This window comes from Vanacampus margaritifer, chromosome 8 (genome assembly GCF_051991255.1).
Source record: "Vanacampus margaritifer isolate UIUO_Vmar chromosome 8, RoL_Vmar_1.0, whole genome shotgun sequence".
NCBI lineage: Eukaryota > Metazoa > Chordata > Actinopteri > Syngnathiformes > Syngnathidae > Vanacampus > Vanacampus margaritifer.
Window position 1 is genome coordinate 2,056,383 of NC_135439.1, and position 21,173 is coordinate 2,077,555.

The window sequence follows — 21,173 nt, forward strand, 5'->3', positions numbered from 1 at the left end:
CCTATCCTCCATTATTCACTGAAAAACTCACCTATTTCCTCTTTTGTACTCAAAGCCATATCTAATAGGAAAAAAAAATAATTTGGTGGCATTTTAGGCTTAGGCATGTTTGCTATTCGTGGGGCGACAATGTTAGCACATAAATGACAATAAAATAAGACGGAATAGTGGTTAGCACGTCCGTGTTTTGAGGTTCAGAGTTGGAATATTTGCTCCAGGCTTCCTTTGTGTGTTTTGTTGTTAAGTAGCCAGAGAAAGCCTACGTAAGAACTTGTGTGGATTTTCTCTGGATATTCTGGTTTCCTCCCATATTACCAAAATATGCACGTTAGGCTCAATATAGAGCTCTTTAGCGCGTTAGCGTATTAGCTAGTTTGTGCGTGATAGATTCATGACATTTGGGGTTTATTATCCAAGTATAGTTACCAGAGCATACACTACTATTGATTAATTAAGGGTAAGATGCAATCATTTAGCCTAAAACTAACATTAAAAATTATGTAAATTAATGTTGCTTATAGCAGTTTAGCAGTAAAGTGTACATATTGTGTTGTATTAATTTAGCCATTGTTATAAAACTTCACAAGAAATATAGAATTCATTAGATAACATTCTTTTTCAAGTGAGGTGTCTTCATAAAACCAAAAACTGTGTTCTGTAAAGTAAGCTGCATAAGATATTAACCAAGATACATTTGCAAATGACTCATCTTATTATATTTCTACATTCTTTGGGCGGCATTCAAGGCAAAGTTCAAACCTAGATCATAATTAAATTAAACTGAGAAGGATATTTCAAAGTAACATTAATTAATAATTTTGAATGAAACTTATTTGCATCTATTTACTACAGCTCCCGTGATATTCTAATCATATATCACTTAATCGGGCACCGAGTCATCGATGCAAGATCGATGTCGCGGGCGAGCGTTATTCGTCCTGCGCTACGTCTGCTTCTTCCTTTTTGCTGAACGTGTCAGCCATGGCGCCGATAGTAAGTACTTCGGCGACCAAACTAAACTGCCCGCACACAACACGTATGACGTTTCCTCCCCGGGAGAGTGTGACATTGTAGCCGAGTGTCTCGAATGTCGGCCGGGGGAGTTTTCACACTTCTCGGCGTGTTCGTTTGTTTCGCGGCGCTTGTCCAAAATGTTATTGCTAACGTTAGCTTAGCCGCAGCTACACGCAGGCAGCCTAGTTCATGTTTATTAGCGCGATGCCGTCTTGTTAAGTTGTTAGTAGAATGTTGTGATGGTTGTGTGTTATGTCTCGTCAGAAGAAATATGTGGTGGTCAAAAAGCCCGGTGGCAAGAGGAAGAAGCCGGTCCTAAAGTTCACGCTGGACTGCACGCACCCGGTCGAGGATGGCATCATGGACGCTGCCAACTTTGTGAGTTGATCTTTACCAGAAATGTTTGACAGCTGTCAATCGCAAGAAAGGATGACTTTGGCGATTACGAGTACTTACATTTGAGCACTCAGTGGGACAAGTGTGTCAGACTGTCATTATTGGATAATGTCATTACGTCATTCACATGTGATAAACATGTATTTTACTTTTAATCAAACACTGAATTTAAGCATGACATAATTTCATTAATCTGTAATTTTTTTTTTAGAGTAACAGATTGCCAATACTGTCATTCAACTGCTTGTTCTGTTTTTATTATATTCTTGGCATACATTTGACTTAACGTATAACATAAGGAAGGCGTTTACGTTTTTTAGTGTATATGTATATCTGACACGAACATAGTCTGCTGGATGTAAACAAGTAGGAAGACAAATGACAGCCTGATCCACAGATTGCTTCTTTGGAGTAGCAATGGTGGACTTGCGGATCATGTTACAGACTTCGAATGTGATGTGAACAAAAGAAAAAGTCCAACTCACATTTTGCATTGAAGTGATTGAGGTTTTGGCTTTTTCCTTGGTTCACTCATTTCTTTGTCTAATTAAGTAGTTGCTAATTATCGATTAATCATGCCTCATCTCTGCCATCCGACCACCAGAATGTTTGCCACAATACTTTGTGTGTCATTTCCTGTCATCCTTACCCCAACAGGAGCGATTCCTGCAGGAGCGCATCAAAGTCAACGGCAAAGCGGGAAGCCTCGGCGGTGGCGTGGTGTCCATTGAGAGGAGTAAGAGTAAAATTGCGGTCAACTCAGAAGTTCCCTTTTCTAAGAGGTACGCTCGAGTTTCGATCGACATGATAATGAAGAGTGTACTGTATTTACAAACAGTAATTGAAAAGAAATTTGTTGGCCTGATAGGTTATAGTGCATTTTTGGCTCATCCTAACATTTCACGCCTAAGCGGTCCCCAAATCTTTTTTGTGCAATAGACCTGTTTCACGTAAAGTATTATTTTGAATGACCAGCATAGAAGCAAAATAAAACAAATCAGTATTATGCCGAATTTTTACAAATTTGTTTTTGCTAGTCACAAACTGACTAATAAGCGCTACTCTTGTCTGACACATTTTTGGGGGATGCCTGAAGTACAGTGTTTTCTTCTGTGTGACCAACAACCGCCACTAGAGGGCGACACACAGTAGCATTTGTTTTTAGCCTCTTCACCAAACTGCAACTAAACCAGGCTCTGGAATGTATTAATGCAAGTCAAAATGTGTGTTTTTCTAGTCTGTGACAGTTGTACCACATCGTAGCTGTCTGTCTAATGTTGTGTGCCCTGCCAGGTACCTCAAATATCTGACTAAGAAGTACCTAAAGAAGAACAACCTGCGGGACTGGTTGCGTGTGGTGGCCAACACCAAGGAGAGCTACGAGCTGCGCTACTTCCAGATCAACCAGGACGAAGAGGAGGAAGATGAAGATTAAAGCCGACGCCATGTTCAATAAAACGCCCCAAAGACGAAAAAGCGTAATCCTGCATTTTGTTTTCATTTCACTCCAGGAAGACGTGGAAGTTTCCAAATACACCCGCAAAGTATTAAGACTTCTCAGTCGGAGGTGTTGTACTGTGTTGTTACGTTTAGGTTATGTAATCTCCCCCAAGGGGTCCCAATATTTGAGACGGCCATCTGCAGTGGGACAAGCGATATAAGCACATATATATGCATCAAAACTGAGCTTTGTCTTTTATAGAGAGATTGGGAAGGACTGTTGGAAAACAAATGGGAGGGGAAAAGTAGTCATGTAAATCATAATGCACTCCTTAGAACATACATTTAAATAACTGTTGTTGTAATTGATAGTTTGTTTGTTTTTTATACTGAAATATTTACCGGTGTGTGTGTATATATATATATATATATATATATATATATATATGCAACTTTTTACCCCCTCCCTAAAAATGGCAAAAATATTGCCTGGTGAATTTGAAAGCACATTTTTTTTAATGAAAAATTCCCCCCCACCCTGATTAAAACGTTATTTCACCCCAAAAATTCCCATGTGCACTTATGCCATGCTTAAAAATGTTGGCCACAGTTCAAACTATGTATGTGTGTATATATATATATATATATATATATATATATATATATATATATATATATATATATATATATATATATATATATATATATATATATATATATATATATATATAGTTTTGCAATATTTTAATGTGTATTCTAATAACAAGGACTTATAATGCATTCTTTCAACCATAGTTTTAAAAATAATCATTGTTGGGTTTTTTACAAAATATTTTTCATTTTACCTTAAAAAAACAATTTATATTTTTGAGGTTGTAATGAAATATTGAAGGTTAAAAAAAATTACCATTATGGAATAATTGCTTATTTTACCATTATTAAAACTAACCGGTAAGCATATTTTTAAAAAAAAACAACAACATTTTCCTTGTTGAATGAAAAATGTGTGTGCGTGCGACAGTGTGTTTGGGTGGCTGGGGCATCCCGTGTTGATGCTGCGGTAACCATGACAACCCGGCAGCCCGCCTCCCTCTTCGGTCTGCGTCCACTTTGGCTTTAGAAAAGCTGCAATTAAAAACAAGGAATTGAAACGTGCATGCGTGAGCCACCATGTATAGATCAGCACCCATATATGGTTGCAGACTGACTTGGTGAGGGCGGTGGCGGGGGAGGGGTTTCTTTTTGAATCTGCAGCAGAGAACTTTGGCGCTGATTTCTGCGGACGTCTGGCGGGAAAGCTTCCATCATTGGCACTTTATTTTATTATTATTTTTTTTATTACGCGTATGCGCCTACCACCTTAATGATTGATGTTTTTTTGCACTACTAGTAGAACTCTGCAGGCATGCCTAACTAGTTGTGGCTGAAATTATGGGATGCATCGTCATGGCAACAGACCAGACGTCACAATCTGGGCATGTGTGTGTTCCATTTCCCCCCCTTCTCTTTCTTCAGTGTGTGTGTTTCTTATTTTTTTTTCCAGACTGGCAGCCCTCTTTTTTTTTTTTTTTGCTTCGAGACACATGAGCGGATCTCGCATCATCACATTTGAATGTTTTTGTTTCATCACAGAGCTGCGGATTTAGCGGCGGCTGACGAGAAGAAGGAGGAAGAGGAGGAAGAGGAGGAGGAGGAGGAGGAGAGCGGCGTGCCGTGGGTTAACTTTCACTATTGTCAGCCTAAAAGGGGGCTTTTTGGAGGAGGAGGAGGGGGCGATGAGATCAAGATGCCCGGGTCGCTGAGCAATGAAGACGAGGCGCAGGACGACATGGATTTTGACGACGAGATGCCAGGTGAGGAGGGAGGGAGGGAGGGAAGGAGAGGCGGGAGTGCAGCGGGGGGAGGCGGAGTGTCCTTCAGTTTATTTAGCGACGCTTTGAATGCTGGCCCAAAGAGAAAGGGCTTGTCCGAAGAAGGAGGAGGAGGAGGAGGCGGGATGGGCTGCAAAAACACACACAGTCATGCGGTTATTTTTGCACGATCTGCCGTCTTTTCAAAGGGGACAGCGAAGTAGGAGAGGGGGGGGGGGGGGTAGCATGATGGAAAAATGAGAATTAAAAAAAAAACTGCTTGCATGCTTTGAGAAGAAAGAGGGGGACCACCACCTCTCAATGCAACATTAGCCCCCCCACCCCCAAGTTTGGTCCAGCCCGCCTGAAAATGCTCCTCGTGTCGCCCTTGATGATGCATGCGGACGTCAATGGCGTGGGGACCCTGTTTTAAAGTTTACTGCAAAGGGGGGTGGGTGGTTGGTGGGGGTTGCAAATCCAGTTAATGAATTCAGCTTGATCAAGGACAGTTGACAGAACAAGTCAACAATTCAATTCTTTGATTGGATTACATTGGGCGAGAGCACTGCATGGACTGACGATATTTAAACATATTTCAAAGCATTTCTTGCCATAAGAATTGACTTTTTGACATTTTTATATATTATTATTTTTAAAATACTGAAATTCTGTATGCTGTATACATATTAGTTTTATATTAATTAAAGGTTATTTTGTAGTCATGATATTACATGCCAGTACATATTTCCTAATTTTAATGAGAAAATATTAATCATTAATGAGAAATATGTATTTATTTACATATTTTATCCCCTGCATATTTCATTTAATACAAGTTCAAGACTTTTTATTTTATGACATTTATTTCTAATATATACATTTTTATGTATTGTATTTTGATATGTAGATTGCATATTTATTGTATTTCTATTTTCTATTTGACTTCTATACCATTTCCAGATTTTTTTATTTTATTTCAGTTTCAATTATTTAATTGGATCACATTTTACATACAGTGCATTATTTTGATTTATTTCCCATTTTACACTTGGTATTTCTTGTTTTAAAATAATCCATTCCAGTCAAATGCTCATCATAAAACCTTTGCCTGTGCAAACTGCAGAATGTAATGAAAGTGAAGTGACTTGCTGAGGCGACCCCTGACCCCTGACAGTGAAAAAAACGAAAGTCAGTCAAACCAAATTAGCCACTACACTGCTAACCTGTAGCAGCTAATGTTAGCAGTGCCACTTTAAAAATAAATGTCTTCCGGTGTGAAATGCCACATCACACAATCACAGAGAAACCAAACAGTTAATCCAGCGATGCTCGCTGAGCTGAACTCTTGGGACGCCATTCGCGTCTTTAATGAAGTTTTTTTTTTTTTTTTTTTCCATCTTGAGATGTGAAAGATTTTCTAGAGACGCTAAAAGCATCACCAGCGCCACCCCCACCCTCCTGATTGGAACCGTGTCTATTTTTGGCTGTTCTCTTTGAAAGTTGACACCGTTTGAATCCGGCTGCTTGTGCCGCATTCACATTCCGACTCCTCCCTCCGATTAACGCCTTATCAACGTCATCGTTTGATACACTCAGGCTAGCTCCAGCAGATTGCTGCGTCATTGTAAATGCATGCTAACGTTAGCATACCCCTTTTGCTGAAACGTGATACTGCACTCCACAGTCTCTTAGTCTTCTCTTAAAGTTTTCTTCCTTGTCTACAGACCTCAGTATCGTGCGTTTGACATGATGCTAAAGCGAGCTTACCCTTTTGCTGCAGTGTTATATTATAGTGTCAGGCGATTAGAATGTTTTAACGTTATTAATCGCATCACTTCAATAGTTAACTCACGATTAATCGCAAATTTGATATCCGTTCTAAATATTTCATACTCTTGTTAACAAAAAAGTGGAAAAATGTTTAAACTAATAGAAATAGGGCTGCATCATTTAGTCGTTGATACAGTAATTTCTTAATAATTCATAAAATTGAGTTCAAATGAAAAAGATGTACTGTACTGTAAAGTGAGTGTGATATTGATTGGTGTTGAGATCATTTTTCTGCCACTAGATGGCATAATTGCATTTATTAGACATTGGTGACAGCTCAGTGCATTTTTCTTTTCCTATTAAGAACGATCTCATCTTTAACATGATGTCCTTGAAGTAAAATTGTAAAATACAACTTGACCCCAGCCTCCACAAAAATATGCATTGTTATCAAATTTATTCCTGCTAAGATTTGACGTGGACGTTTCTGCTGCATTGCGACTGGAATTCCCCCAGTACAGGCTTTCCAAGTAAGGGGTGGGGCCATTAAACGAAATTAGTGGCGTTAAAGGAACTTTAAATTAACTCAAAATGAACGCACTCATTTTGACACCCCTAGATTTTATGTTTTACAAAAGTGTGTTGCGACTCGCCAACAAAAATAACATTTTGATCTTAGGGTGACACGAGTTGAGATCCGCTACTTGATGGTTCATTTTCCAGGAAAATGTAGGCCAAATTCCAAAGAGTCCGTCTTTATTTCTAATTGAGTGCGGAACTTCCATGCGGGGTTCGAGTGTCTTCTCTGCGGTGGTCCTCATTAATCTCCCCTGGCTGGTTCCCGCAGCCCGGAAGGTCAAAAGCGACTCTGTGGTGTTTCCTGGCTGTGCAAAGGCTTGTTATCCTGTTGGAGTTGCGCTGCCGTGACTAATACAACCTGCTGCTGACCTTCGCCCTTTCCCGCCCCGCCGTCCCGTCCCGTCGCCGCGCCGCGCGCTCGGTCGGCACAGAGAAGATGTTGTTCCCCGACGGGACGTCACGGGCCATTTAGCGGCAAAGGGGGGGAGGGGGTGCGAGTGGGAGGCAAGGCAGGTGTTGAAGGCGGCGAATTATCGCTGCTGCTGTCACAGGCTGTATGTGAGAGGCTGTGATTTGTGTGAAAGGCCGCCAGGGATGCAATTCAGGCTTGACTCACACACACAGTGCTGAAATGCTCTCATTTACACAACTGAAACACTCACACTCTTGTGTTTTTTTGTTGTTGTTGCTCACACTCACGACTGAAATGCTCTCACACAATATTGAGGCACCTTCTCAGCCACCTCTCAAACGTACTACAGAAACACATATTTCAGTATATTAAGTAAGCTTATTTTCAACATGATGTGTTGTTAGAGGGTTGCAGTCATGTGTGTGAGAGGCAAGCTTAAATTGCATTCCCTCATACAAATCACAGCCTCTCACACATAGATTGAGAGCAGCATTGGTAATTTGCCGCCTTCAACACAGTTTCAGCAGTAGTTTGTGTAAGAGTAGTGTGTGAGAGTGTTTCAGAAGTGTATTCCTGAGAGCTTTTCAGTTGTGTGTGAGAAAGCATTTCAGTACTAAGCATGACAGTGTTTCAGTACGCTGTGTGAGAGGCTCTCAATAGCGTCTGAGAGCGTTTGACTAGTATGTGAGTGTTCTATTTGTGAGCATTCCAGTAGTCTTTATGAGAGCATTTCCTTTGTGTGTAAGAGGTTCATCATTGTGTGAGAGAGAGAGTTTCACTAGTTCCTGTGAGAGCTTTTGAGTAATGCATAAAATCCAGTTATGTGTGCGTGTATGTGCATTTCAATAGTGTGTTTGAGAGGCTTTTAGCAGTATATGAGAGTGTTTCATTTGTGTATATGAGTGGAACATAATTCAGTATGTGTCTGAGAAACATTAATACAGTAGTTCTGTATCATGTCTCTGACGCCTCTAATATATTTAAAGCAGTTCCCATGGGTTTGTCCAAGCTAAAAGGTAAGCAGAGCTGCATTGAGGTTTATTGGATGTATACACTCTAAAAACAGTTGGGTCAACTTTGAGTGAAGAAATGAGTCTTTTAGTGTAAAACAACTCATAAATATTGGTCAGATTATTTACTTGGGTCAAAAATTTGAAACAACCCAGAAAGTTGGTTCAAACTGACCCATAAAGTGGATGGGTCCATTTTTGATCCATAATTGGGTTACTTTTTAGAGTGTAGGTTATGTTTGGCTAACAGTGTTAGCTCCTGATAATCAGCGTCTACTGTACATACAGGTGGGTTTTCAACTCATAGTCCCCAGAAATAGAAAAAAAAAAAAGTCAAGACAAGCCAGCAGAGTTGACGGCTTAAACATTTCCATCCAGATGGCAGTCGTGACTAACTGAGGGCCCCCCAGGTACAGAAAACAAGCGTCTCCATGGGGCCACTTGAAGAAGTCTGGAATGTGAAGTGTGACTGTGTGAGCGGCGCTGCCTCCTGCTAGCGCCGCTAAACTGTTTGTTTTGGTCTGCTCGGACCAGCAGGATTCCCCCCCCCCCCGACCCCTTCCTTCCAGGCCAGGTTGATCCCAAGCGCTGTATTAACCACGCCGTGTGTTTGCAGCCATGTATTCGGCCCGGGACATGAGCGAAGCGGGCCGCTGGGCTCAGCAAGTGGGCTCGTTTGTACGCAGACGCTTTGACAAGCGGCAGCTGGGAAACGCTCAGCGGGCCTGGGGTCCGACCGAGGGAGTCCCCCGCTCCCCGCTTAGCGCTCCATTTCTCTCAGCTGTGACGTTTTGTTTTCATGGTCGCCGCTTGGCGCTTTCGCACACAAGCAATTATTGTCACAATTGGCCGCGTCGTCCTGGCCATAAATTCACAATCATTCCCGGCCCAATCGGAGCTGCGACAACACTCGGCATTCATGTGTCCAGTGTCAAGAAGGAACAAAAGTGGAACACAATGTCTTCTGGTTGACTTCCAAGTTGTCCTCATTTAGTATTCAGTATTTTCCCCAAATTGGAAATAATTAATCCTCCCATGTTCTATTGTGCTTGTCCCCATTAGAGCGGCAGTGAACTCAAGATTTTCTCAGCTGACTTTGGGCAAGAGGTGGCGTTCACAGGGCACAAATAGACAAACAACTAGTGCTGTCACTATCGAATATTTTTAGAATTGATAACGATTAATCTAACGATTATTCAGTTGATTAATCGACTAATCAGATTTTGCATTAAAGTGTATTACAAAAGCATTTTCCCCCCTGATTACTGTTTATTAACTAGCGATTGGTGTTTATTTCGTAAAAAAGGAGGATTGATGCTGTACTATGTTACCGGTTGGGTTATTGTATTCCAAAGTAAAAACAGATGTTTGTATGTCTCTTTTTTGATTAAACACAGAAGATAATCAGTCTTCTTTCATGAAGGAGTACAGAAATCATCAGCGAAGAATTACTGTTGATATGCGGAAATCAGAGGATTTGGACAATTTTAAATTAAAAAAATGGCTCTAAACGATTACTCTATTATGAACTGCCATTGACGGCTATAAACGTCAAAACTTCATTTGAACTATTTCTATTAGTTAAACATTTTTTTCCACTTTTGTTAACAAGAATATGAAAACCTAGATTTTTTTTTATTGTACATTAAGAACAGATTTAAAATTTGTGATTAATCGTGAGTTGAAGTCATGCGATTAAAAATTTGTTATCTTTTTTTTTTAATTAATTCACTGCCATTGACGGCTATAAACATCAAAATTTCATTTGAACTATTTCTATTAGTTCTATTTAATTTGATAATCAATTACTTGTCGATTCATTGATTAATTTTGACAGCTCTATTCATAACTATGATCAGCAATTTTTGTCGGAGGCCACAACGTAGTTACGATTTCCCTGAGAGGGCCGTTAGGGCTGTGAAGCCAAAGAAATGTTTAATAACCTCATTCATGCTACTGTGAAGAAGAGATATTTCAATGTTATTTTTTATGACACATGAAAATTTGAAATGTTGATACAGATTTTAATCAAGAATCGTGGAAGTCGACACACATGATTTGGTTTCACGGGCTACACCAAAAAACACCCACTCGTATATAAATTTGTGAAAAAAAAAAATAAAATAATTATGATAATAATAAAAAAAACAATACATTATCTGTAGTAAATAAATAATCGTTCATTTTTCAAGAAAATGAAATGAAGCAAGGTGAAAATGGCTATTGATTGGCATTCCCTATTCCGTCACACGCGAAGTACGATGTACTGTAGTATGCGTGACGTTCTTTTGTGTGTGCAGACGAGGAGGACGTGCGCACGGCGCTGCCGCTGGCCTCCATCGGCAGCTTCTTCTCCGACGACGACGACTCCCTCAAGCAGCAGCAGCAGCAGCAGAAGAAGAAGAAGAGCAAGAAGATGAAAGAGGGAAAGGTGGCCAAAGTCAAGAAGAGGAAAAAGGAGGTGAGTTCTCACGAGCCAACGCAAACACTCCAACAGACCCCAGGATTCTCACCATCAATTATTTACTACTCTAATTCCTAAGCACTGTATATTAGATGGTTCATTAACATACTACATGGTATGGAGGACCAAAACTGCCCAAATTAAAAGTAAATAAATAAATGACTAAAAGTGAAAATAAAAACAGATATAAAAATACAATTCAAAAATTTAATTAAAAAAATTATATAAATTGAAATAAAAATAACAATATATATATATCCATAAATAAATAAATAAAAGTAAAAATTTAAATGAAAAATTAGATAAAAAAAATACAAATAAATGTAAAAATAAATGTCGCAATAAATACACAAATGAATAGAATAATAGAATGAAATATCAATCAATAAATAAAACCGCTCGGCTCTGACATTTATTTATTTCATGCTGCAGACGCTCTGCCAGGACGAAATGGTATTCAAATGAGGGGGCGGTCCTAAGCGTGTCTCGGTTTAGTTGCTGTTGCTCTCCAATGCAAGCTGGCGAGACTTCCTTGTTCGCAGACCCGCTCACTCGCCCAATGAAAGTACAACTCAAGACATGCTTAGGCTTATTGGCGTCCAAAAAAAACAAACAAAAAAACTACGAAAGCCAATCTTGACTTTGTTGGAATGTCTTAAGGCATTCATGCTTTTAAACCTTCCAAGCTAACAACTGACTGTCATCAATCCAACCCACTTCCCAGCCAAGCTAGCCACGACGATCCAATGATCCCACATCACTCATTTCCTCATCTCTAGCACATCACCTTCTTTCCTTCCTTCCTTCCTTCAGTCACAAGAATCCCAGTCAGGATTTCCTTCTTTATCCCATTGGCAGTGAAACAAAGACGCTACAGTGTGGAGCCAAGAGAAGCTGTTTTTGAAGCAGGTCTCAGATCAGCCCGCCGTGTTGATTTTACAGTTCAGCTGTGAGGACAAAGAGTTGTTTTTTGTTTTGTTTTTTTTACATCCGACTATAATATTCACCCGCGTGCTGATTGGCTGGCTGGCGTGTGGTTGCGCGCACCGCACTGCAGTCTTCCCCTCCGAGGCAAAAGCAATATGCAGGAGCATCTAATTTGATTAGGCTATCAGCAGTTATCTGATTGTTCTCCTTCCGAGGGGGCCAAGCATCCGCCGCTTTTGTCCTCTTTGGCCCCCCGTGCCACGTGCGGGCCTCCTCCATCTCGACCTTGCCTTCCCCGGCTCCTTTCTTCAGCCTCCTCCGCTCCCCTCCTCCATTTACGCTCCTCAACTTATTCCCCTCCTCCTCCTCTTTTTCTCCTTATGCATAAATGAGATTTGTCTAGACGGCGGCTGGCGGAGAAGCGCGGGCCTCTGCATAACAAGCTCGTTATGCGGAGCTGTGTGATTGGATGGTGCTGTTCTATTAGCTGCTGTGTGTGTGAGCAGGGTGAACGGAAGGATAGGAAGGAGTGAGAGAGGAAAATTAAATGGGGGTGAGATGTGCAAGCAGGAGAAGTGAGTGAAATTGAACAGAGGTGGGGTTTTGTATGTGTGCGTGCGTGCATTTTTGTGTTGGGGAGGCTGATGAGAATGACAGCAAAACTAGGAAGAGAGAAAGAGAGAAAGAGAGACTGCTCAAATGTGGTCGCCATGGCAACACTGCCAGGCTGCTGGTAAAGGGTTGGCGGGCGCTGCGGCATTGCGAGCCTTTCCACTGCGCCACAGAGCGAAAGCGCCCGCAAGTCTGTGTGCGTGTGAGCGTGTGCTTGTGTGTGGAAGCAACAGGCACACACACACACACACACACACGCACACACACACACACACACACACACACACACGCACACACACACACACACACTAATATGCACAACATGAAAGAAATACAAACAGGAGAGACTGAAAATGCATGCAGATGTGAGAGCAAGGAAAACACGAACGCATGAATATGCTAACATAGACACACACTCACACACAATGGAGGATGGAACACACACATACACACACACTGTATGTGTTCTCTTGCACGAAAACACCTGGCCCGTGTTTAATCATGCAGCCTTCCAGATGTCTCATCGCTTACATGACAGAGATGTTCTCTTTGTTCTTCTACAGTTAAGTACATGTGCAAAAGACCACCACTCGATTTGTTGTTTTACCATTGTGGCATAATAACAACCATATAAAGTAGGGTCCGACCAATATGCATTTTAAAAATATATATTTTTTATATAATATAACGTTGAAGGACAATGACAAAATAAAAACAATAAGAAAGTGAAATGAGAATAGAATAAACTAAAATAATAGCAACTGAAAAAACAGTAAGAACAAATACTGACTTTTCCTGTGCGTTTTGGCCTCTAGGGGGCAGTGTGGTGCGGTGAATCCATGGTGTACACACTTAATGTGAGTACAGAAGAAATGTACGATTGAATTCTATTGAAATAACTCGTTTTTCACACATTGGGAAAAATTTGTGCCTTTGAGTAGTGTTATCTCAACTGTGGGTATGGGTTCCCAGAAGATTTGTGTGTGGATATTCATTATTTGAAGGAAAAACACTCCCGAATTCGATGCTAACTTGTTGTTAGCATTTGAATGGGATCCTCCATTCGCTTTTAGCATTAGCGCTAGGCTAGCGATATTTTAAAAACGCAGCATGTTTTGTATTTAAATATACAGTGGATGTAATTCTTATCGCCCTGTGGTTAGTTTTACAGTTAACTCCAGCTGGGGTGTCATTAAACAGCTTAAAGGACGCTTAGGGACAACAGAATAACCAGAATAACATAAATAACACACTTGTTAGTTGCGCATGCTAAACAAGCAAAGCAAAATGGTGCATTCAGGGTACTTTCACAGCGTCGGAAACTTCGGGTCTTTTGGCCAGTGTTAATCGGCGCCCTACATTACAGTGGTGCCTTGAGTTACGTGGGACCAAACTTACGTGCTTCGATATACAAGCAACTTTTTCATTCAACCCCCCCACCCCCATATATATATCATGCATATTTTCGCTGCACTTCCTCTGCCTATATACTGTATACTTAAAAAATCTGTAAACCAAAAAAAAGACAGCGACCACGATAGTTTGAATTGTGATATGGCGAAGGATTGCTTTTCCTAAAGCTCAAAGCTGAACAATTTGCATTCTCTCGTCGTCAGGGAGGCATCCAAGTGAGCGTGGATAGCGAGCAGGACCGGGCGTCCGAGGCAGACGAGGACGAGGCGGACCGTCGCGAGCGAGGCTCGGGAAGCGAGAGCAGCATGTTCAGGCCCTCCAAGAAGAAGAAGAAGAAGCCCAGGGAGAAGAAAGAGAGGAAGCCCAGGAAGAAGAAGCGGGACGAGGAGGATGACGATGATGATGATGATGATGGGAGCATGAAAGTGAGTCGGGTGCGCACGTACCGATTTTCTGAATGTGAGAGACGCTACACATGATGAGAAAACAACAATCAGCAACAGTGCACCACACACACAACGATATCTGTCGTAGTACCAAGACTCACCTATCAGAGGCAGCAAAGTGCTGGAAAACGCAAAGAACAACTTAGTCTAGGAGTAGAAGAAGTAATAGAAGAAGCTAATGTTTACCTAACTACTTTCCAACTGAATTAGTGAAGAAAAAGACCCCATACCACAAGATAATGTCTCAGAGACATCCGATTATTGTTTTTTTTTTGTGCTGATTTCGATCGATTTGTATCGAGTGAAAAATATTCCAAAATACTAAATTTCAGCCTGATTGTCATGTTCCCAATTTGATTTAATTTCCTGTGCAAACAACCATCATCACAATTACAGAATCCCTGTTGTCGGGCCCTGACTGTTAATAAATGATAAAAAAACAAAACACTCTTAACGCCAGACATATAGATAATCACTTAGAGACATCCCAATAATAACCCCTTTTCTGAATTTGATTGGGTGGAAAGAAAATAATCAAAAAAAATGATCAAATTCAGCCCGATTATCGGTATTTGTGTGTGCCTCAGGAGCCCAAATCGTCCAGTCAGCTGATGCATGAGTGGGGCCTGGAGGACGTCCAGTACGGCTTCACTGAGGACGACTACAAGACCATCACCAACTACAAAGCTTTCAGCCAGTTCCTCAGGCAAGCATCCCTTTTTTTTCTCTCCCCCCAACTGTGTGTCTGTGGAGTAGCACATACTGCTCCTTTTGTGTCAAGTCAGTCCATCCTCACCTGGGGCAGTCTGGAGCAGCTAAAGCACGCACACAGGCACGCAATGCGTGCAGTCAGCTGCTCGCGGGAAGACTGTGAAAGCAGGGGACGGCAAGGAGTGACGTGTGGGGTCCCGGGGTCTCGGACCCGACGGTTTCTCGTAGGGCGGCGTGCCAGAGCTCAAGCTGTTGCCTGACAAATGACAAACATGCCTCAACAAAGCTGCTTTCCAAGCAGGCTTGGGCTTTTGGCCACGTGCATTTGTTTTTGCAATTTCAAAGCAACCCATTTTGGGGGTTGTTTACAGGTTATTTATTTGACAACATTTTTGGGTTATTCAATTAACCCCAAAAATTGGGTCGGTCCCTTTTTTGATGCAGTTTGGATTATTCTTGACACAACTGTTTTTAGGGATTGATTGATGATTTTATGCTAATTCCAAGATTTTCTTAAGTAAATATCTGTTACAAGCTTTGTAGAAAAAAGTAGAAGCAAATGTCGAAAAATGCGATTAATCGCAATTTCTGAAAAATTGTGCGAGTTTTAAAACATTTCTTCGCTTGATAGCACTATTTCAATATTTAAAACATTTTACGGGTAGTGCTATCACGGTCAGTGTCATGGCTCAAATTAGGGTTGAAGCTTCAGCTTTGAATGCAAGCCATTGTTTAACTCCTCATTTCCTCTTATAGAGTCATGGAAAAAAATATTAGACCAAGTCTTGTTTCCTGCCAGGCCTCTCATTGCCAAGAAGAACCCCAAGATCCCCATGTCCAAGATGATGACGGTCCTGGGGGCCAAGTGGCGCGAGTTCAGCGCCAACAACCCATTCAAGGGCGCGTCTGCCACCGCCGTGGCTGCCGCTGTTGCCGCCGCCGTAGAAACGGTCACCGTGGCGCCGCCCACCTCTGTCAGCCAGCTCGGCACTCAGCTCGGGCCCATCAAAAAAGCCAAAACCAAAGAGGGAAAAGGTACAAATAAAAGCATGGTCACAGGCCACTTACAAATGATTATTACAGCTGTGATCACACGGGATTGTGCTGTTGTGTCTAATGAAGTGTCTGGTGAGTATACCAGCCGCTCACTTATGTCGTGTGTGCGTCTCGAGGGCCCGGGGCTCGAAAGAAGAGCAAGAGTGCAAAAGACATGAAGAAGAAAGTGAAGGCGAAGAAGACCAAATCTAAGTCGGGCCAAAGCGGGAAGAAGAAGAAGGCGTCCTCGGTGAGCCTTGCTGGCATGCGGCAACGCTTTGTTAGATTTTTTTGGGGCTTCATCCAGTCATCGCACAAATCGGCTTCTGTTTCTGTATCAGAGTGACGAAGACTTCCTGGACGAGTCGGACTTTGACGACATCAGCATCCTCAGTGCCTCGGTACTTTGTGACGCCTCGGGGGCCGTCAACGCCAAGAAAAAGGCCAGACGTGGGCGCAAAAAGAGGAAAAGTAGGTTGGAACCGGCAATGAGGAGGAGCCATTGTGCCGTCCATCCATCCATCATTTGGGAAATGCCTCTTGTTCACCCAGGGGAGGACGGCGACGGCTACGAGACGGACCATCAGGACTACTGCGAGGTTTGCCAGCAGGGCGGCGAAATCATCCTGTGCGACACATGTCCACGGGCGTACCACCTGGTGTGCCTGGAACCCGAGCTGGAGAAGGCCCCCGAGGGCAAATGGAGCTGTCCACACTGTGTGAGTACCAAATGGTGGCAAGTAACAAAGATTTTGTACTTCTTTGCTGCACTTTTTTTCCGGTATATGTACTTTATGTAAGTCTTTCTTTTTCTCATGACTTTTTACTTGGAAACAGATATCTGTACTTTCTACTCGTTATATTGAAATAGTAAGGAGAGATTCTTTACCTTTATCTAAATGAATCTCCTCAACTCACTTCAATGTATTTCCTTGGCCCCAAGATACCACCGGATGGCGGCAAAACAATTCTGTTGTTAAAACTGTGTGCCGGCAGGAGAAGGAGGGCATCCAGTGGGAAGCCAAAGACGAGGAGGAAGAGGAGGACGACGAGGCGGCGGGAGAGGAAGAGGACGACCACATGGAGTTTTGCCGAGTGTGCAAGGACGGCGGGGAGCTGCTGTGTTGCGATGCCTGTCCGTCCTCCTACCACATCCACTGCCTCAACCCGCCGCTGCCCGAGATACCCAACGGCGAGTGGATTTGTCCGCGCTGCATGGTGAGCCCGACACATGACCTCACATTTACTATTTATTGATTTGTTGGCCTTGCTGCTGGCTGATATAAATTCTATTTTTTTTAATGTATGCCATTATTAGTGCCCACCCCTGAAAGGCAAAGTGCAAAAGATCATGCACTGGACTTGGGGCGAGGCCCCGCTGCCGGCTGAGCCGCCGGCGGGCCCGGACGGCCAGCCCCCCGCCGACCCCCTGAGCAAGCCGCCCCTCAAGGGCCACCCCGAGAGGGAGTTCCTGGTCAAGTGGGCCGGACTGTCGTACTGGCACTGCTCCTGGGTCAGCGAGCTGCAGGTGACTTCCACTCCACACCTGTTCGCTCTTCTTTCGAACACAGGCTTGAAACCTTCATTTGAAACCCTGACACAAGCTCAAAAACCTAGTTTGAAACCAACAGCCTTTTTTGAATCGCTAACTTGGAAGCCTAACCTTAGCTTGAAACCCTAAAAGTCACAAAATCATTTGCTTCCATGTTGTGTTGATTGCATCATGTGTGTGCGTGTGTGCAGTTGGAACTGTACCACACGGTGATGTACCGCAACTACCAGCGCAAGAACGACATGGACGAGCCGCCGCCGTACGACTACGGCTCCGGGGAGGAGGAGCTCAACAGCGAGAAGCGCAAGAGCAAAGACCCGCAGTACGCCGCCATGGAGGAGCGCTTCTACAGATACGGCATCAAGCCCGAGTGGATGGTCCTCCACCGCGTCCTTAACCACAGGTGCGCCCGCCGCACACCTTTCACGTCTCGGTTAAAAAATGTTTACCGAGAAGCTGTGATAAAAAGCAGATACCTGAATTACTTGAAACCTCGCTTTGAAACACTCAACCTTGTCTTAAAACCCTCATTTGAAACTCTAACCTTGACACAGATCATTAATTTGAAACCCTAACCCGAGTTTGAAGTCGCATTTGGCACTATTATCTTATTTGATACCATAACCCTTGTTTGAAACCCAAACACAGGCTTTAAAACACTACCTGGAATTTCTAACCCCGGGCTTGATACCCCAACCTTGTCTTGAAACCCTAATTGAAGACCATAATCCATGTTGGAAACCCTGATATAGTTCCGTAATACTTTTTTTTTCTTTCTCTTTTTTCTGGAGAGCTTAGTATTGTTCATTCGGTAATTTTACCGATTTGACATGTCATCATCATTGCTCTCCTTTTATTTATTTTTTTAATATTTATATATTTTTTGTATTTATTTATTTTTTGCTCCGTAATACTTATTTGAAACACTAACCTTGTCTTGGACACCCTAATCCTTATTTGAAACCCCAATGTAGCTCCATACAGGGATGTGATTTTTCCGCTAATTCGCGGAATTCCGCTTTTTTTTATCTCCCCCCCCCCAAAAAAAAAAATCCGAATTTTTTTTTTTTTTTTAGTAGTTCATTGTGTATGCACATGACTCCGGCAGATAACATCTTCTGCTATAACAAAGACATTTGTGGTATGCTCTAATATGAGTTACTTTTCATTTGGTCATGATACAATATTATTTGTTCATGAAATTTGAACTCTTCAACATTATTTATGTGTTAACTTAGTAATCACATTAGTTAGATATGATGATATTCTCAGTGATAGTTTTTAAAAGCAAAGGCAGTCCAATGTTTTGAATGTGACTGATTTTGAGTTGACTAAAACTGCCATTTTATATGGGATAGTTCAATATACATTGAAAATTTATGCTGTTGTTTTGTCTATTTCTTTGTCATGTGAGTGCATTGAAAGTACTTAAAAACACGGAAAACCCATGAGCTCCGGGGGGCTTCGCTAGCTGGGTGCCAGCGGCCCCCAGACCCCGGCTAAATTTTCAGATAATTTCACTTTGGTCAAATCACATCCCTGTCCATAATGCATGTTGAAACTCAAAACTTGTCTGAAAACCCCCAATTGGAAACCCTAATCCGTATTAAAACCGTAATATAGCTCCATAATCCTAATTGGAAATTTGGAACGCTTACCCTCATTTGTAAACCTGGTTTAAAACCCTACCCTTGGCTCCAAACCCTTATTTGGAACATCATGATTTTCACTTGTTCTTATTTAAATAGCCTAGCCCCGCCTCTTTTTCCTTGCATATTTCGCTTTTTCATTATTTATCTTTTATATTCTTCATGTAAGTGGCGGGAGGCTAGCAAAGTAAGAATTTGTACTTCCTATATTTGTGTGCGTGTAGCTTTGATCAAGACGGGGACGTGCATTACCTGATCAAGTGGCGGGACCTCCCTTACGACCAGTGCACGTGGGAGGTGGACAACTTTGACGTCCCGGAATACGACAGTCACAAAGCATCCTACTGGGACCACAGGTACGCCCAAGTCACAGTAGTCCTTTTTGTAAGGTAGGCCAAGACCCACTCTTTTGTCTAGGGAGCAAATCTTAGGCGAGGACCAGCGGCCTGCGGTGGTGTCGAAAGGAACCAAACTAAAAGAGCAGCCCAAGAGGGAGATCCCGCCAGACGCTCCCATCATCGACGTAAGCTCACAAGATCGGCGAGAAGAATTCCCCGCGGTGGTGAATAATGGTTTGAAACTGCGCCGCCCGCAGCCCACCATCAAGTTCGAGCACCAGCCGTGGTACATCAACGCCACCGGGGGGACGCTGCACCCATACCAGCTGGAGGGTCTCAACTGGTTGCGCTTCTCGTGGGCGCAGGGCACCGACACCATCCTGGCCGACGAGATGGGCCTGGGCAAGACCGTGCAGACCATCGTCTTCCTCTACTCGCTCTACAAAGAGGTGAAGAAACACGTCAAGGCAATTCATAGCCACTCTTCAAACCCGAACCTCGCCATGAAACTTTCATTTGAAACTCTTACCTTAACCTGATTTGAAACTCGAACCTGTGCTTGAAATGCCACTTTGAAATACTAACCTGAGTACACTCATTTCAAACCTAAACCTTCATTTGAAACCAATTGACTCAAAACAATTACTCTAGTTTAAAATGAGAAGTTGAAACCCTGATTTGAAATCTTAACCCTGGCTTGCCCAAACATTTTTTTGAAAGCCCAATATAGGAAAACTGTACACAGGCTTAAAACCCGATTCCTAATTTGAAACCCTAACCTTGTCTTTAAAGCCTAATTTGGGACACCAACTTTGTCTTCAAATCCTCCTTTGAAACCAAAGTTTGAAAGCCTAACATAATTTTGAAAGTCTCATTTGAAACCCCAACATTGGATGAAAAGTAATTAATCGCATGACTTCAATAGTTAACTCACGATTAATCACAAACTTTATATCTGTTATAAATGTCCAATTAAGTATTTTTTTCCCAAGTTTTCATTTACTCTATCTTCATACTCAAGTGGGAAAAATGTTAAACTAATAACATTAGTAATATATGGCTGCATCTTTTAGTCATGGATACAGTAATTCCATAATAATTCTTAACATTGAGTTAAAATTAAAAAGATGTACTGTACTGCAAAAAACGAGTGTTTTGGTGACAGCTCGGTGCACTTTTCTTTTAATATTAAGAGCTATCTAATCTTTCATAAACTAACTTATTCTGTAATTATCATAAAGTAACTTGTGAAATTCTGCACATTTTTTAAATTGTAAAATACAACTTGACCGCAGTCTCCACAAATGTATGCATTATTGTTACATTTATTCCTGCTAAATGTTGAAGTGGACGTGCCTGCTGCATTGCTACTGGAATTCCCCCCAGTACAGGCTTTCCAAAAATTAATGCACTCATTTTGACACCCCTAATCAAAAGCCTCCTTTGAAACCTTTATCTGAAACCTCAAAGCTAGTATGATTCCTCCTTCCCAAATCTCTATTAGTTATTTTGAAAGATCCACCCTTATTTTACCCCCGACTGCTTGTGTCCCAAA

At 42.1% G+C, this 21,173-nt stretch overlaps 2 protein-coding genes across 7 annotated transcripts in view; both read left to right on the forward strand.

Annotated features, from left to right (window-relative positions):
• The first annotated feature begins 910 nt into the window (after positions 1 to 910).
• Positions 911 to 2,892, forward strand: LOC144056459 (large ribosomal subunit protein eL22-like). The gene is made up of 4 exons (XM_077573303.1): positions 911 to 993; positions 1,279 to 1,392; positions 2,068 to 2,192; positions 2,704 to 2,892. The coding sequence occupies exons 1-4, from the start codon at positions 982 to 984 to the stop codon at positions 2,843 to 2,845; spliced, it is 393 nt and encodes a 130-aa protein (XP_077429429.1). The 5' UTR covers positions 911 to 981; the 3' UTR covers positions 2,846 to 2,892.
• A 1,235-nt stretch (positions 2,893 to 4,127) lies between these two features.
• chd5 (chromodomain helicase DNA binding protein 5) overlaps positions 4,128 to 21,173 on the forward strand; it is a 37,890-nt gene continuing 20,844 nt past the window's right edge. Inside the window, exons 1-14 of one of the 6 annotated variants that reach the window (XM_077572821.1) lie at positions 4,129 to 4,703; positions 10,772 to 10,932; positions 14,091 to 14,312; positions 14,921 to 15,039; positions 15,844 to 16,079; positions 16,217 to 16,329; positions 16,421 to 16,550; positions 16,632 to 16,798; positions 17,076 to 17,297; positions 17,398 to 17,607; positions 17,823 to 18,034; positions 19,505 to 19,636; positions 19,698 to 19,803; positions 19,876 to 20,067. In XM_077572821.1, the coding sequence (XP_077428947.1) occupies positions 4,463 to 4,703; positions 10,772 to 10,932; positions 14,091 to 14,312; positions 14,921 to 15,039; positions 15,844 to 16,079; positions 16,217 to 16,329; positions 16,421 to 16,550; positions 16,632 to 16,798; positions 17,076 to 17,297; positions 17,398 to 17,607; positions 17,823 to 18,034; positions 19,505 to 19,636; positions 19,698 to 19,803; positions 19,876 to 20,067 (2,463 nt within the window). In that variant the 5' untranslated portion in view covers positions 4,129 to 4,462. Of the gene's footprint in view, positions 4,704 to 10,771; positions 10,933 to 13,308; positions 13,332 to 13,444; positions 13,454 to 14,090; positions 14,313 to 14,920; positions 15,040 to 15,843; positions 16,080 to 16,216; positions 16,330 to 16,420; positions 16,799 to 17,075; positions 17,298 to 17,397; positions 17,608 to 17,822; positions 18,035 to 19,504; positions 19,637 to 19,697; positions 19,804 to 19,875; positions 20,068 to 21,173 lie in introns of those variants that run through there. The other 5 variants (XM_077572822.1, XM_077572819.1, XM_077572820.1 and 2 more) reach the window with 5 other exon arrangements.

Coding starts and splice junctions, on each gene's coding strand:
- LOC144056459 (XM_077573303.1), top strand. Junction 1,393..2,067: donor TCATGGACGCTGCCAACTTT/GTGAGTTGATCT, acceptor TTACCCCAACAG/GAGCGATTCCTGCAGGAGCG. Junction 2,193..2,703: donor GAAGTTCCCTTTTCTAAGAG/GTACGCTCGAGT, acceptor GTGCCCTGCCAG/GTACCTCAAATATCTGACTA.